This window comes from Oryctolagus cuniculus, chromosome 11, assembly GCF_051225735.1.
Source record: "Oryctolagus cuniculus isolate XC-2025 breed Fujian yellow rabbit chromosome 11, ASM5122573v1, whole genome shotgun sequence".
Lineage (NCBI taxonomy): Eukaryota > Metazoa > Chordata > Mammalia > Lagomorpha > Leporidae > Oryctolagus > Oryctolagus cuniculus.
In genome coordinates, this window is record NC_142877.1 from 12,260,053 (window position 1) to 12,274,727 (window position 14,675).

General features: G+C 46.8%; 1 protein-coding gene across 15 annotated transcripts in view; it reads right to left on the reverse strand.

Moving 5' to 3' along the window:
* NCOA3 (nuclear receptor coactivator 3) overlaps positions 1-14,675 on the reverse strand; it is a 145,583-nt gene that overhangs the window by 11,857 nt on the left and 119,051 nt on the right. For 13 of the 15 annotated variants that reach the window (XM_089307069.1, XM_070051721.2, XM_070051719.2 and 10 more), the window contains 8 exons: positions 14,388-14,535; positions 13,334-13,725; positions 12,010-12,872; positions 11,122-11,257; positions 9,476-9,670; positions 8,150-8,404; positions 7,928-8,054; positions 6,559-6,730 (listed from right to left, as the gene is read on the reverse strand). In XM_089307069.1, the coding sequence (XP_089163195.1) occupies positions 6,559-6,730; positions 7,928-8,054; positions 8,150-8,404; positions 9,476-9,670; positions 11,122-11,257; positions 12,010-12,872; positions 13,334-13,725; positions 14,388-14,535 (2,288 nt within the window). The remainder of the gene's footprint in view (positions 1-6,558; positions 6,731-7,927; positions 8,055-8,149; positions 8,405-9,475; positions 9,671-11,121; positions 11,258-12,009; positions 12,873-13,333; positions 13,726-14,387; positions 14,536-14,675) is intronic. The other 2 variants (XM_051844951.3, XM_070051725.2) reach the window with 1 other exon arrangement.

A 14,675-nucleotide genomic window follows, 5' to 3' on the forward strand; every position in this document is an offset into this window, starting at 1 on the left:
CCACGACCTAGTGCCTAGCACAGACTCCCACACAGGGAGACACTCAAACATTGTGTGAGCTAAATATTCACAACGTATTAAACACTTGGAGAAACGGTATTTGTTCCAGATCAGACTTCTGTGCCAACAAACATGTATCTCCCAAGCCAAGCATAAATCAATTAAAGGCACTGCAATCACTGAATTCCACTGCAGTTCGAATTTCTGACGGCAGCAAGGGGTGCCTTTCAGGAGAGGGAGAGGCAGGTCACACGCCCCCTTGGCACGCACCCACCCGGCGAGCAGAAGCTGCAGCAGGCCGTCTCAGCACTCTCGTGGGGAACAAAGAAGTCACTGTGCTCAGCAAGTACTGATGAGACCACGTGGAGGCCGGCACTTCCTGTGTGCTAGGACACGCACAAAAGCGCATCCAGCAGGTGCAGGAGAAAAAAGTAAAAACCCTATTTTTAAAATTTTTTTATTTATGGGGCCGGCACTGTGGCTCACTAGGCTAATCCTCCGCCTGCGGCACCGGCACCCCAGGTCCTAGTCCCAGTTGGGGCGCCGGGTCCTAGTCTCGGTCGCTCCTCTTCCAGGCCAGCTCTCTGCTGTGGCCTGGGAGTGCAGTGGAGGATGGCCCAAGTGCTTGGGCCCTGCACCCCATGGGAGACCAGGAGAGGCACCTGGCTCCTGGCTTCGGATCGATGCAGCACCGGCCGTAGCGGCCATTTGGGTGGTGAACCAACAGAAGGAATACCTTTCTCTCTGTCTCTGTCTATAACTCTACCTGTCAAATAAATTTTTTTTTATTTATTTGAAAGTCAGAGATACAGAGGTCTCCTCACCGCCCAAATGCCTGCAGCAGCCAGGGCGAGCCAGGAGCTCCAGGTCAAAGCCAGGAGCCAGCACTTGAACCTGCGTCACCCACAGGGGGCAGGGCCGCTGCCTGACTCAGCCTCGCTGCTCCCAGGCACACGCTGCCGGGCAGAGCTGCACTGGAACTCGGGCGGCGCAGCTCCTGCTCAGAACCCCCGTGAAATACAGCCGCTGCAGGCGGAGCCTGCCTCTGTGCCACAACAAGGCTCTCGGTCACAGGCTGGAGTGCTCACCCAGCATGCATCAGCACCCCGACAAGCCCGACTCCACCCTGTGGGAGTCCGCGACTCCACTGCTGGTTTTCTTCTCCCTCAGGCCTTCCCTTGGACGAATAACAAGAATTCCTATCAGAGTTCAGCCCCAGACTCTCTTCTCTCTGCTTGGGCATTCTCACCCACACGTAATAACAGGAAACTTTTGCTTCCAACACAAACATCTCCGCGTGCTTAGTTTTATTTATGCAAATAAACGCCTGCTTTCCATCATTATCTGGACACGCCAGGCACCTCCATGGCCACCCCACCCACCACCCAGAACTAAACTCTTCACCTCCTCCCTCTCCACCTGTGTGCGCACAGTCCACCAAGTCCTGACAGCCTTTCCACCATGACATAGCAAGCACCTTCCTCTCTTTGCACATCTCTGCTCCCAACACGCTTCTTGGACTCTCGCAATAACCGGCACCCAAGCCTCTGCTTTGCTCCACCATGCCCTCTGGACGGCAGTCAGAGATCTCCTAAAGCAAATCAGACCTGAAGATAAAATATGGCAGACTACCCAGGCGTGTATGCATGCCTACCTTTCTCTTGGGAATGCTACTAAGATGAAGTAAAGAATATAGCCAGAAAAATAATAAACATAAATATATTTAATATAAATTTACTTAATTTATATTTATAATATATGTAAACATTTACATTAAATTTATAAATATAAAAATAATAAGGAAGGCAACCAGATAAAATATTTGATAGGTATCTAGAAGACAGGAAGTGCATGAAGGAGTAGGAGCCAACTTCTACAGCAGAGAAACACAGGCCTCGTGTGCCTGCAGGAGAAACATACACACGCGAAGTGAGCAGACGGAGCCACCAGAACCAGAGAAGCTGGACGGAGCCAGCAGAGGACCAGGTTCAGGGCTGAGCCCGAGTGAGCCAGGAGTCGGGACAGAGAAACAGGGAGTCGACCACTTCTCTGACCACTTCCTGCCTCCCTCAAAGCCCAGGATCAGGAGCTCCAAGCGCAGCAGAGAGCAAGATGAGGCAGAGGCCAAAGACTGGAAACTGTGTATCTTACATATTGGTAATTTCCAGCAAAACTTTGTACTTTATAATTTTATATTCCACACCATGAGACTATCCTCTTGTCTCCCCAGCCTGGCTTGCTAAAATGCAACCACGCAATAAAAGATTCCCAGGCAAGAAACGGAGCCCTTGTCTCCAGAAAACACGCAGACAGTGCCTGGGAGGTGGGACGAGTGGTTTCTACGAGCTGCAATCTGGGGACTCTAATTAAAAGCCCAGCTCCCTATCCCTTCCTAATAATTCTCTGTAAATGTGAGCAGGATCAGTTGTCTTTACGGAGCCTCAAATCAACTTTTTCTTCTTCTTTAATTTGAGATACAGAGAGAGCTCTAATTTACTGGTTCACAACCCAAGTACCCACAATGGCAGAGCCGGGCTGGGCCAGGCTGAAGTTGGAAGCTAGGAACTCAATCCAGGCCTCCTACATGGGTGGCAAGAACCTAGTGCTGCCTCCCAGGGTACGCATTAGCAGGAAGCCGGAGCTGGGCGCGGAGACGCGATGTGGGTATCCCAACGGTGCCAAGTGCCCATCCCCAAATCACCTTTTCAATGTATCATTCCTAGACAGTGAACGATCACCAGATATTTGAGAAAAGCTTCCAACATAGAAGTGACTCCAATAAATAGCAAGGAACTCAAACGGCCACATGCTTAAGAACAGGAATCTGAACGGAAAACAACTCAATGACAACACTAGATGCCAGAAAACTACAGAAGAACTTTTCAAAGTTCTAAGAAGAAATTATTCCCAACCTAAAGTCTAATACATGATCAGACATGCAGGGAAGATAGAACAAACATACTTGCAGACACAAAAATACCCACACATTTTTTATCTCATCAAGTACAAACAGATAAGTTAATACAAGCTATGTTGCAGTAAAACAAGGAGTAAACCAAAAAAATGACTTGAGACCCAGGGAACTGGTAGCCCAACACAGGAGAATAATGACAAGCATGGAGTAAAACAGAAGAGACTACAGGACAAAGGGAAGGAACTGGTGGCTTTTTAATGTGTTTGAACATGTGAAAAAAAATGAGAAATTGTATAGTTTCCTTAGACTACCTATCTGGCGGACAATTATCATTAAGTGGAAACAGCAAAAAAGAAAAGACAATTACCAACTAAAAAATATAAATGATACACACGCCACCCTCGACACAGCAATAGACCGAACTGTGGCACTACCGACCGTGGCAGCCCTAAGTGTGCGCGGCGCACAGCCCGTGCTCCTGTGCGATGCAGAGACGATCGCGCACGCTGGGGCGCACCGCGGGGAGAGGCGAGAGCAGCTCAGAGCCACAGCTTCCGGCCTAGAACTCGGAACTTCAAAAAAAGCTCCAGAAGAACCCAATCACTTCACTAGCAGCAAACATGATAGCAACGTACATGAAATAACACCTCTCTAGGGCCGGCACCGCGGCGCAGTGCGTTAATCCTCTGCCTGCGGCGCCGGCATCCCATATGGGCGCCAGTTCTAGTCCCAGCTGCTCCTCTTCCATTGCAGCTCTCTGCTGTGGCCTGGGAAAGCAGTGGAGGATGGTCCAGGTGCTTGGGCCCTGCACCCACGTGGGCGACCGAGAAGAAGCACCTTGCTCCTGGCTTCGGATCGGTGCAGCTCTGGCTGTTTGGCATTTGGAGACTGAACCAGTGGAGGGAAGACCTTTCTCTCTGTCTCTCCCTCTCACTGTCTATAACTCTACCTCTCAAATAAATAAAAATTAAAAATTTAAAAAAAAAAAAAAAAAGGAGGCTGGCGCCGCGGCTCACTTGGCTAATCCTCCACCTGCGTTGCCAGCATCCCGGGTTCTAGTCCCGGTTGCTCCTCTTCCAGTCCAGCTCTATGCTGTGGTCCAGGAGGGCAGCAGACGATGGCCCAAGTGCTTGGGCTCTGCACCTGCACGGGAGACCAGGACGAAACACCTGGTCCCTGGCTTCGGATCGGTGCAGTGTGCCTGCCGTGGCGGCCATTTGAGGGGTGAACCAATGGAAAAGGAAGACCTTTCTCTCTGTCTCTCTCTCACTGTCTAACTCTGCCTGTCAAAAAAAAAAAAGAAAGAACACCTCTATCCACACGGCATACTCTGTGTGACTAATTTTGTTTTGGAAGTATTAATTATATATTTTGCTGTAGAAGTGTTTGAACACAAAACTCTACAAGGGGTATACTATGTAACATATGGTATTTTTGCACCATTTCCTCTTACTAAAATCCAAAAACTCCTGAATTCCAAAGTATACCTGGCCCCAAGATTCTCAGATAAGAGATTATAAATGTGTAATCGATTACTTACCAGGAATTCAATAGATATAGACTAAGGTTGATAAAGAAACAGCTAATTAAGCATGTCACTTAGCAAAATAAACAAGGAGCTGAGTTTCATTACCTCCAGAGTCGAGCAAGTAACTGGTATTTCAATAAAAATATTTTTGGGGCCAGCATTGCAGCATAACGGGTTAAGCCACCGCCTGTGATGTCCGAAGCCCACATGGGTACCAACTTCTGATCCAGCTAATAATGTGCCTGAGAAGGCAGTGAAAGTTGTCCCAAGTGCTTGGGCCCCTGCACCCACACGAGACCCAGATGGAGCTCCAGAATCCTGGCTTCAGCCTGGCCCAGCCCTGGCTATTGAAGCCATTTGGGGAGCAAACCAGCAGATGAAAAGAGCTCTGTCTCTTCCTCTCTCTATAACTCTGCTTTCAAATAAATCAATCTTTAAAATTTTTATTTTTTTATTATACACTTTTCATATCAAGTGACAAATAGACTGCTTTGCAAAAACTAAAAAATTAATCACACATAGAAGGAAAACAAGTCTCATCACTACCCAGCTTCAAATTTTTCTATGGCTTCCCAATTCTGTAGAAAACTTTTCAATTCCTTAAAATGGCTCTGTGGGGGTGGGCATTTGGTCCAACAGTTGGGACACTGCCTGGGATACCTGTATCCCTACCGGAATGCCAGGGTTTGAGGACCTGCTCCTCTTCTAGTCCAGCTTCTGGCCATGCCCTGAAAGGCAGCAGGCGATGGTCTAAGTGCTTGGGACCCTGCCACACACACAGAAGACTCAGACCGAGTCAGACTGAGTTCCTGGCTTCAGCTTGGTCCCTCTTGGGCCCAGCCCCAGCTGCTGCATTTGGGAAGTGAACCAGCGGACAGAATATTGATCACTGTGTGGGAAGTGAACTAGCAGATAGAACATCTATGTATGTGTGTCTCTCCGACTTTCAAATAAATATTTTTTTAAATAATAAAAACTTAAAATGATGGCTTTGTGGATCTGGGCCTCTACTGACTTCTCTAACATCATTTAACATCACTTACCCTTGCTCTGCTGATACTCACTTTGTAGAATCCCTAAGCTCTACCGCCTAAGGACTTTTGAGTTTGCTCTTCTGGGATGCGCTCCCCAAGCTCCCTGCGTGGCTGACTCATTCTGTCCTTCATGTGTCAGCCCCAAAAGAGCTTTCCTGGCCACTCAAGTGAGCCCTCACTTATTCTTTATCTCATTCCCCTGGAGTTGAAAACAAAGAACTTTTTAAACTAAAAAACAAAACTGAAAGCAATCCCCACTAAAAAGAAAGAAAACTAATTTGCAATACATTAGACAACCGTCATCCTTCAAATCCCAACTCAAACACTTTTTTAAAGAAAATTTTTATAATCTACTCAGCCCTGCCCCTACCCAAAGAACAGGTCCTCCTAAGACGCAGCCTCCAAGCACCAGACGCCTCTCCTGCCACTTCTGTTACACCACAGACTGTGCACGCGGCTCCCTGCCTGGTGTCTGCTGTGCTTATCGAATGTGAGCTTCGCAAGCAAGAACGACTTTGCTTACTACTGACCCCTCAGCCTGACGTCACACAGAAGACAAGTATTTCTGAACAAAGGAACAAATATAGACTCCTCTAGCAAATAAAATAAAATCCCCATCCAAAACTATAAGCACACATGTAAGTGCATCTGTTTCAGATACACATCTACTGAATGCATCTACTTCAAAAATACAGATTTGTGAGTGGTGTGGCCCCTCATAAAACTGGAGACAATGGTATTGCATTCAGATTTGGTTTAAGATAATAAACAATGTACAGAGCGCATAATGGTTGGCCAGGTAGCAAAGGTAGCTATGAAAACAAGAACTCATCACAAAAAGCAGGACTTTCTAAATTATACGGCAGTTTCACTAAACATTTCTGTGCTCGACTAGAGTGTAACATCTTTACAGAACAGTAGGCTGCTCGCTGGAAGTAACATCACAGTCAAAAAGTCTGTTTTCTAAACTTGACGCTATGAATGCAGTCATGTAACACGAGTAGGAAACACACACACAGGCATTCCACGTGGCTCTGTGCGCGGTGCACACACACTCCTGCTTCTCTGTGAATGCAGCCTACCTGACTCACAAGTTCAGGGATGCCCAGGGCTCGGTCAATCTCCTCCAGGCCTGTGGCATCTGTGTTGCTCAGCAGAGTGTGCAGCTGGTCCAGCAGTGCTCTCTCATCACTCTGGCCCTCCAGGTTAGAAGGTGGTCCGAGGAGATCATCCAGGGAATTCCGAAGAAGGGGCCTACAGAGTGACTTGCAATCAATTTCAATAGTACTTTTTCTTTTCTTTCTTAAAAAAGACATTAGATCATAGTATCCATGTGTACTATTTTGAATGAACAATAATACCTCACATGACTAAATAGTAAACCATGTGATAGCGAACAACATACGGCAGTTTAAACTTAAGACCTACAGTTTTAAAACTTCACCAGGTCATCTTAGAATACCACACATAGCTCCAACCATATTCTGCTACCAAAAAGGATCATCAGACCTTAGGCTTTTGGAGAACAGAAGAGACTGGGGAGGGTGCTATTTTCAAAACAAGAATAGAAATGGTAGTAATTATGATACTTGAAAATTTGGTAAGGCAACAAAAGAAGAAAGGACAGATATACTGAATTATTATATTATATACTGACTGCAGCTACACAACTGTCAACATAGCTTTGTTCTACCTGACCCACACGACTCTCACAAGCATAATACAAGTCTACACACCCACAACAACGCGCCAGTTCTCCAACACACAGAAGTGTGAATTTGAAACTATTTGTGCACCACTGCACAGAGAAACATTCAAGTTAATAAGCTCATGAAGTTATAGTACTAATTACTGCATAAATTGGTTCATGTTTTTTATTTACTGTAGAATTTGAGTCACAGTTAACACTGACAATAATAATCTCTTACATGCAAATAAGTTACTAAGCTACATCAGATACAGACTGAACCTACACTCTTTCACAGAATTTACAAGGGTACTACAGTTTAAACATTTCAGTGATGATGGTGAAGGTAAACAATTTTAGAAAAGAATTAGTCAATCCATAAAAATCAATTTTCCAGAAAGCTAAGGCACCATTTATACAATCCCTGGGGCAGGCATCCATCTTGTCACATGGACACTAATGCCCCTCCCAGAGAATTCTGGAAGATAAGCATCCAGGACCGGCTCTGAGGCCTGACCCTGACCCTGACCCTAACCCTAACCCTGACGGCTGCGACGCAGCTCTCTCCTCCCCCTGACAGGAGCCAACTGCTTTGCCTCAGCCTCACTGCTCCTCACTATTTGGAGCAGTGCCCCGCAGCAGCCACGTATCTCAGTTACAGAGGATCTTCCCATTCTCTTTCAGATCCGTTACTATGCTCACACTCTTTTTCTAGATAATCCAACACTAAACATTTTAGGCAGAAGTCAAAAACAAAGCCTCACCTATTTTGAGTGGTATGCGGGCCCTGTTCCATGGACAGCATGCCATCTGGCCAGGAACCTGACTGGTTAGGCGGTGCTGCTTGGCCATAGGGATTGACCCCCATTCCCATGGGAATCTCACTAGGCCCTGGGGGAGGAAAAACCACAAATTTCTGAATAAGCCAATATCAGAAACTACCCTAAAATACCCAGTGTCCTTTTTTTAGTGACAGGGACACTTACTCATTTGAACCATCTGCTGCTGGGGCTGCTGCTGCTGCTGCAACATGGGTCTCGCGCCCGGGATGCTGTCGGACCGCAGAGGCAAGGAGGGCACAGAGCCCCCCAGGGCAGGTCTGGATAAAGACGCGTTGTAATCTGCTGCTCTTCCCATGGGGCTGGAGCTCATAGGCTCCATTCTGGCAGCCTTTGAGCTCGGCACACCCCAGTCTCCCGAAGGAGGAGTCTGATTCACAGGCACATTTCTGTTTGGTCCACCTAAAACAGGCAGAAATAATTAGGTCTTCCCCATATTATAATGAACTCTTCCTTGTATCATACCAGTGCGGTCATAACATTCATCAACCTTGACAAAAAAAAAAGTATTCTGGGATGGCCAACTCTGCACAGTGCTGATAGGTTACTATTCTCACGTGTCCAACACAGAACAAGACTCCCAACAGTTTAAACAACCAAAGCATAGAATAAATGGACACGCATGAAAGAATGCTCATGTTAAACCTGGTACCCAATAAATATGTATGATTTTTATTTATCAGTTAAAATTTTAAACATGAAAGCTGGGGGCTGGCGCTGTGGCGTGGCAGGTAAAGCTGCTGCCTGTGGTGCCAGCATCCCATATGGGCGCTGGTTCAAGTCTGGCTGCTCCACTTCCGATCCAGCCCCCTGCTGTGGCCTGGGAAAGCAGAAGATGGTTCAAGTGCTTGGGCCCCTGCACCCACACGGGAGACCTAAAAGAAGCTCCTGGCTTCAGATCAGCTCAGCTCCAGCCATTGCAGCCATTTGGGGAGTGAACCAATAGATGGAAGACCTTTCTCTCTCTCTCTCTGCCCCTGTGTAACTCTGCCTTTCAAATAAATAAGTAAATCTTTTTAAAAAAGATTTTTAAAAAAGACAGTGAGAGAGAGACAGAGAAAGGTCTTCCCTTCGTTGGTTCACTCCCCAAATGGCCGCTACGGCCGGAGCTGAGTCAATCCGAAGCCAGGAGTCAGGAGCTTCTTTCCTGGTCTCCCACGCAGGTGCGGCGCCCAAGCACTTGGGCCATCCTCCATTGCCTTCCCAGGCCACAGCAGAGAGCTGGACTGGAAAAGGAGCATCCAGGGCTAGAACCCGGCACCCATATAGGATGCCGGCGCCGTAGGCGGAGGATTAACCTAGTGCACCACCACGCCAGCCCCATAAGTAAATCTGGAAAAGGAAAAGGACAAGGACAAGGAAAAAGAAAAGACTTACTACTGAGTCCCAATTATTTAAACAATTTTAAGTGTCTTAAATTTTCTTTGCCAAAAAGAAACTTTTGATCCCAGATACTAACTAGAAATAACATACCCGTATTTGAGCCATAACTTTCATGGGTATCCATCACTCTGGGGTTCCCCCCCAACACAGGCTGCTTTGGTAACATGGGAAAAGCACTGATGTTCTTCACTGGAGGACTTGAGCCAGCAGAAACAGGGCTGTCTAGAGACGCCGCTCGGCCGTACGGAGGACGAATGGACTGCACAGACGGTGGGCTTCTCAAACCTGAGAAAAACAGAGGCACAACACGTGTACACAGATATCCCCTGATGACACACAAAAAATCGAGCACAAGACATAAACACTACAACTCTCCAACCAAGAGCGCCTCCCTCTCATGAAAACAAACACTACCTTCCTTTACAAACGAACACTAAGGAGCGGGTACCATGCAGCGGTTAACAAGTCTGCAACCCATACTAGAGCACAAGTTCAAGTCAGAGCTGCTCCACTTCCAATCCAGCTTCCTGCTTATGTGCCTGGCAGCCACCAACAACAGTCTAAGTTTTGGGCACCTGCCACCAATGTGGGAGGCACAGATGGAGTTCCTGTTTGCTCGCTTCAGGCTGGCCCAACCCTGGTTGTTGTGGGCCTCTGGGGAGTGAACCAGCAGATGGATTATCTGTTGCTGCTCTTTCAAGAGGATAAAAATTCAAAAAAAAATTTTTTAATTAAATAAATAGGGGCTGACATGTGCTTCAGCACATTAGATTGCCTCTTTTTTTTTTTTAAAGATGTATTTATTTATTTGAAAGAGTTACACAGTGAGAGAAGGAGAGGCACAGAAAGAGACAGATCTTCCATCCACTGGTTCACTCCTCTAATGGCCACAATAGCTGGAGCTGGGCCGATCTGAAGCCAGGAGCCTCGAGCCTCTTCCAGGTCTCCCAAGTGGGTGCAGGGGCCCAAGGACTTGGGCCATCCTCCACTGCTTTCCCAAGCCATAGCAGAGAGCTGGATCAGAAGTGGAACAGCCAGGACTCGAACCAGTGCCCATATAGGATGCCAGCATTGCAGGTGGCGGCTTTTACCTGCTACCCCACAGTGCTGGTCCCTAGATTGCCTCTTGTGAGACTGGTATCCCACAGTGGAGTGTTGGTTAGAGTCCCATCCATGGGTCAGCTCTCCAAATGGCCACCTTGGCTGGACTAGGCCAAGCAGAAGCCAGGAGCCAGAAGCCAAGAGCCTCTTCTGAGTGCTCCTGTCCAAGTACTCGGGTCAAACTCTGCTGTTTCCCAGGCACATTAAGCTGGAAACTGGACTGGAAGTGGAACAGCCTGGACTCGAATTGGCACCCACATGGGAGGTCAGTGTCACAGGTGGCTTAACCTGTCATGCCACAATGCCAGCCCCCAAAGAACAAGTTTTAACCTATAGTTTGAGTTGCTTTTTAATCCAATTCTCTGTGGCTAAGAAAAATATATGTCCTAACACCCCAACACCTACTACTCATCTAGAATAATCAAAGATGGACATACTGACATATTAATTAGAAATGGGAATTTAAAACAGGAAACCAAAGGTTTTTAAATCGCACACATTAAAGACTGGCATAAGAAACTGAGAGGCAGAGTTTGTTGTGCAGTTACGTTAGTCACGCCCGCCTTCGTGTTACAGTGCACAAGCGTGCAGCAAAGTTTCAGACAGCAAACACCAACCTGTTGGTTCTTTCTTACCCAAAGAATTCGTTCCTTGAAACATCTGTTGCTTAGTCCCTGGATGACTGCCATTTGTGGATATAGAATTGTTGTAGAAGTCAGAACTAGTTAGATCACCGAGAATAGCATCCAGATTATCCAGCTCTCCAGATCCCTGAAAACAAAACTTTAAAAATTAACCTGCAGGCATCACTAGATACACAAATACAAACACACTCATCAGGATACAGGAAACGGGAACAAGCTAACACGAGTTCCCTGAAATAATAATGCCCAACTTTAGAGCTGGTTTACATGAACCCCTATCCCTATTCCTGCTCATTATGACAGCTTCAAGCACTGAGACAGATCACTGGATTTGGGAGCAATCCCAAAAGAGCTTTGGTCCATAAATGTGGTATACACCACCAGGTTAAACAAATTTAAGCCCACATCCTAACTGTAAGACCACCCAAGCCTTTCATGTGTTCGCAGGTATATATTACCACCTTCTGGTGTTCCTCAAGTGGGATTTGGGAAATGATTACATAGAATGGGACTGTATGCAAGAAAGTTAATTATTGGGTAACAATAAAAATTACGTTGTTCAAATCTAAAGTTTTTTCCTGATAATTTCTACCATGCCCTTAATGACCCAAACTGTTCATTCCAACCAAAAACATCTCCATGAGAAATTTTCAAACTGATCACAAAAAGTTATATTTACATTTTAAAATATATACATTTGATATTTCTAAAATGCAGCACAGTAACTTTACTGGGGCCCAAAACAATGACAGAACAAAAGCAAGAATCATTTCCACTAACTAAACCTGAAATAAAAGAACTGTCTTTTACTGTCTCCCTACTACAGAAATGAAAGGCCGAGACACAGTGACTAGGCGGCGCGGAGGACAGACAGATTACCTCTTCACTCGTTTCCGTCTTGACTTTCGATTCCTTCTCCTGACTCGAGCTGGGAGTGGAGGAAGTGCTGCACGGGTTCCCTTTGCTTTCCACTAGGTGGGGCTGCAGCTCTTTGGCGAGCGCGTCGCTGGGGTCATCCCTGTCCAGCAGGTACCTGAGGAGCGCGTTGTTCTCCTTCTTCTTGGGACTCAGCTGCTCCTGCTTGACACTCCCCTCCCCGCAGGACGCCGCGCTGCTGGTGTCCTTCCCGGTGGCCTCGGCAGTAATCTTGGCGACTTCGGCTGGCGAGTTCCCATTCTGCAGCAACTTGTGCAAAATCCGGTGCTTCTCCTGCAGCAGTGACCCGTGCATGTTGGAGGTGGAGGACACGCCCCCCGGGGTCGAGGATGAGACTCCAGAGGGGCTGGTGACGCTAATGGAGGAGTCTTTACAACTGGAGTCGAGCGGGGAGTTGGTCAGGGAGGAGTGGCCGCGGTCGTCAGAAGAACAGGTGAGCAGCTGCAGTAGTTTCTTGTGGCCTTTGCTCTCCAAAGGGCCCCGCTGACTCTCTGGCCCCTCAGCACCACCCTCCTTACCCTCTTTGTCACCGAGGTGATCTCTACTGTTTGACTGGCAGATTGAACTCTCCACTGGGTTCTGCTCACAAAAGAAGCCTAAGGGACTTTTGGAATCCTGACTGCTCCCTTTACTTGGCTGGGCTATATTCATATTTGGAGAGTTGTCTAATTTGGGGCCTGGTGAAGACAGAGTGGATAAGAGAGAAGTCCCCACGCCCTCGCTGATGGCTTGCAGGGCACTGAGAGAGCTGCTGGAAAAGCTGTGGCTCCCGCTGCTGCTGGCAGATCCCATGGGAGAGTGCACCCCTGGATTTGGAGAGAAGTTGGGGAAAGAAGCTATCAGACTAACAAAATACCACTTAATTCCTCAAAGTTCCTACTATAAGATAAATTCACTTTACAAGAGTTACAGTGATGACAGAAAGAAAAGAAGCCACTTAAAAACAAAAAGCAGGGGCAGCATTTGGCCCAGTACTTAAGATGTGCAAGTGCTGCATTGGAAGTGTTCCGGCTCAATCCCCGATTCTGGCTCCTGACTTGACGTTTCTGCTAACATGGCCCTGGGAGCAGCCGGTGATGGCTAAAGGAGAGGGGTCCGACTCATGGGGGACCTGGATATAGTTCCCAGCTCTGGCCCTGGCACAATCCTGGCTGTTATAGGCATTTGGGGAATGAACCAGCAGACAGGAGTTCTGTCTCTGTTCTCAAATAAATAAAAATTTAAATAACTTTAAAAAATAAAGAAAAGGAAGCGCCCACATGAATACCTGCAACAGGAGAAAACTGATGTGACGCCATCTTTGGACTACCGCGGTTACGAGGAGAAATCATGATGCTCTGCTGGCTGGGGCCCAGACCAGGACTCCCGTGGGGGGGGCTGCTCACGTTGAGCCCATAGCTGCTGCTCTGGTACGAAGATGGCGACTGCATGCTTGGCCCAGGCGTCAGTGAGGTTATGTTACTGGAACCCCCATACCTGGCTCCACTCATCTGCCCTGTGGGGCTGGGGTCTGCCAAACCATAGGCCCTGCTGCTCAGCATCTGTAAGCCTTGGTTTGGTGACATGTTCATGCCACCCACAGAACTGTTACACGCAGGTGCAGGAGGCCTAATGCCTTGTCCAACAGAGTTTGTGTTTGGTCTATACCCATTCTGTTCTCTGCAAAGAAACAAACAGCAAACATTCACTACAAATACAGGTATTCACTGAAGCCCTGAAACAGACTTTTCTTTTTTAAAAAAAGATGGAGTAACTGCCTAGGAGTTTAACTTCTTCAATGCTATTCCAACACCTAGTGATAAATTCAATTTAGGCACTGATCAGTTATTAACCTAGTAACGCACTTTACAATAAGCATGAATACCACACTACAGCACTGTTAACCGGAATCACAGCTGGGCTCTACTGGAGTTGCCACAGGAGTTAACCTGGAGGAACTTGCAAATTACTCAGGAAAACGAACAGGTGGATATCTTCCCTTCAGGCACCGCCCATTTACCATTAGCAATACCAATAGCAAGAATCTTTTGTTCTTAAAGCATACTTTCAAATTTCAAATTCAGTTTCTAAAAGCAATACAATACATCATTCGAAATGAAAGGGAACAGATGTAATCAGATTTTATATGCTCTTTTATCCACAAGCTTTCCTAGCAAGTAATTATTTAATGAATACTTCCTTTCACATAAAAATATAACCTTAAAGAAAACATACCTTAATCTAGGCATCTAAATGCACTTCACCTAACCCAACCTTAACATTGACACATCTTGAAAACACTGTTGCATTTAGTCCAAGAATACATCAGAACATATCATTACCTCTGAAGAAAGTGAGTTGACACAAAGCCATGCCGGTCATTTGTTACAGGATTCCGGAAGAGTTTGCTCTTTGTCTGTGCTGTCACTATAGTGCCATCAGCCAGGGAAAACCGATATACTGGGGTTTCTGCATGGCCATGTATATACGCTTTGGGGAAAATATTCCAGCATTAGTCATGACAAGCAGCAAAATAAACATATGTAAGGAGACTGGACTTGCAAAACTATGCATGAGCAAAAGTGTGCTCAAGAACAATCCCCCAACACACACACACATACACACACACA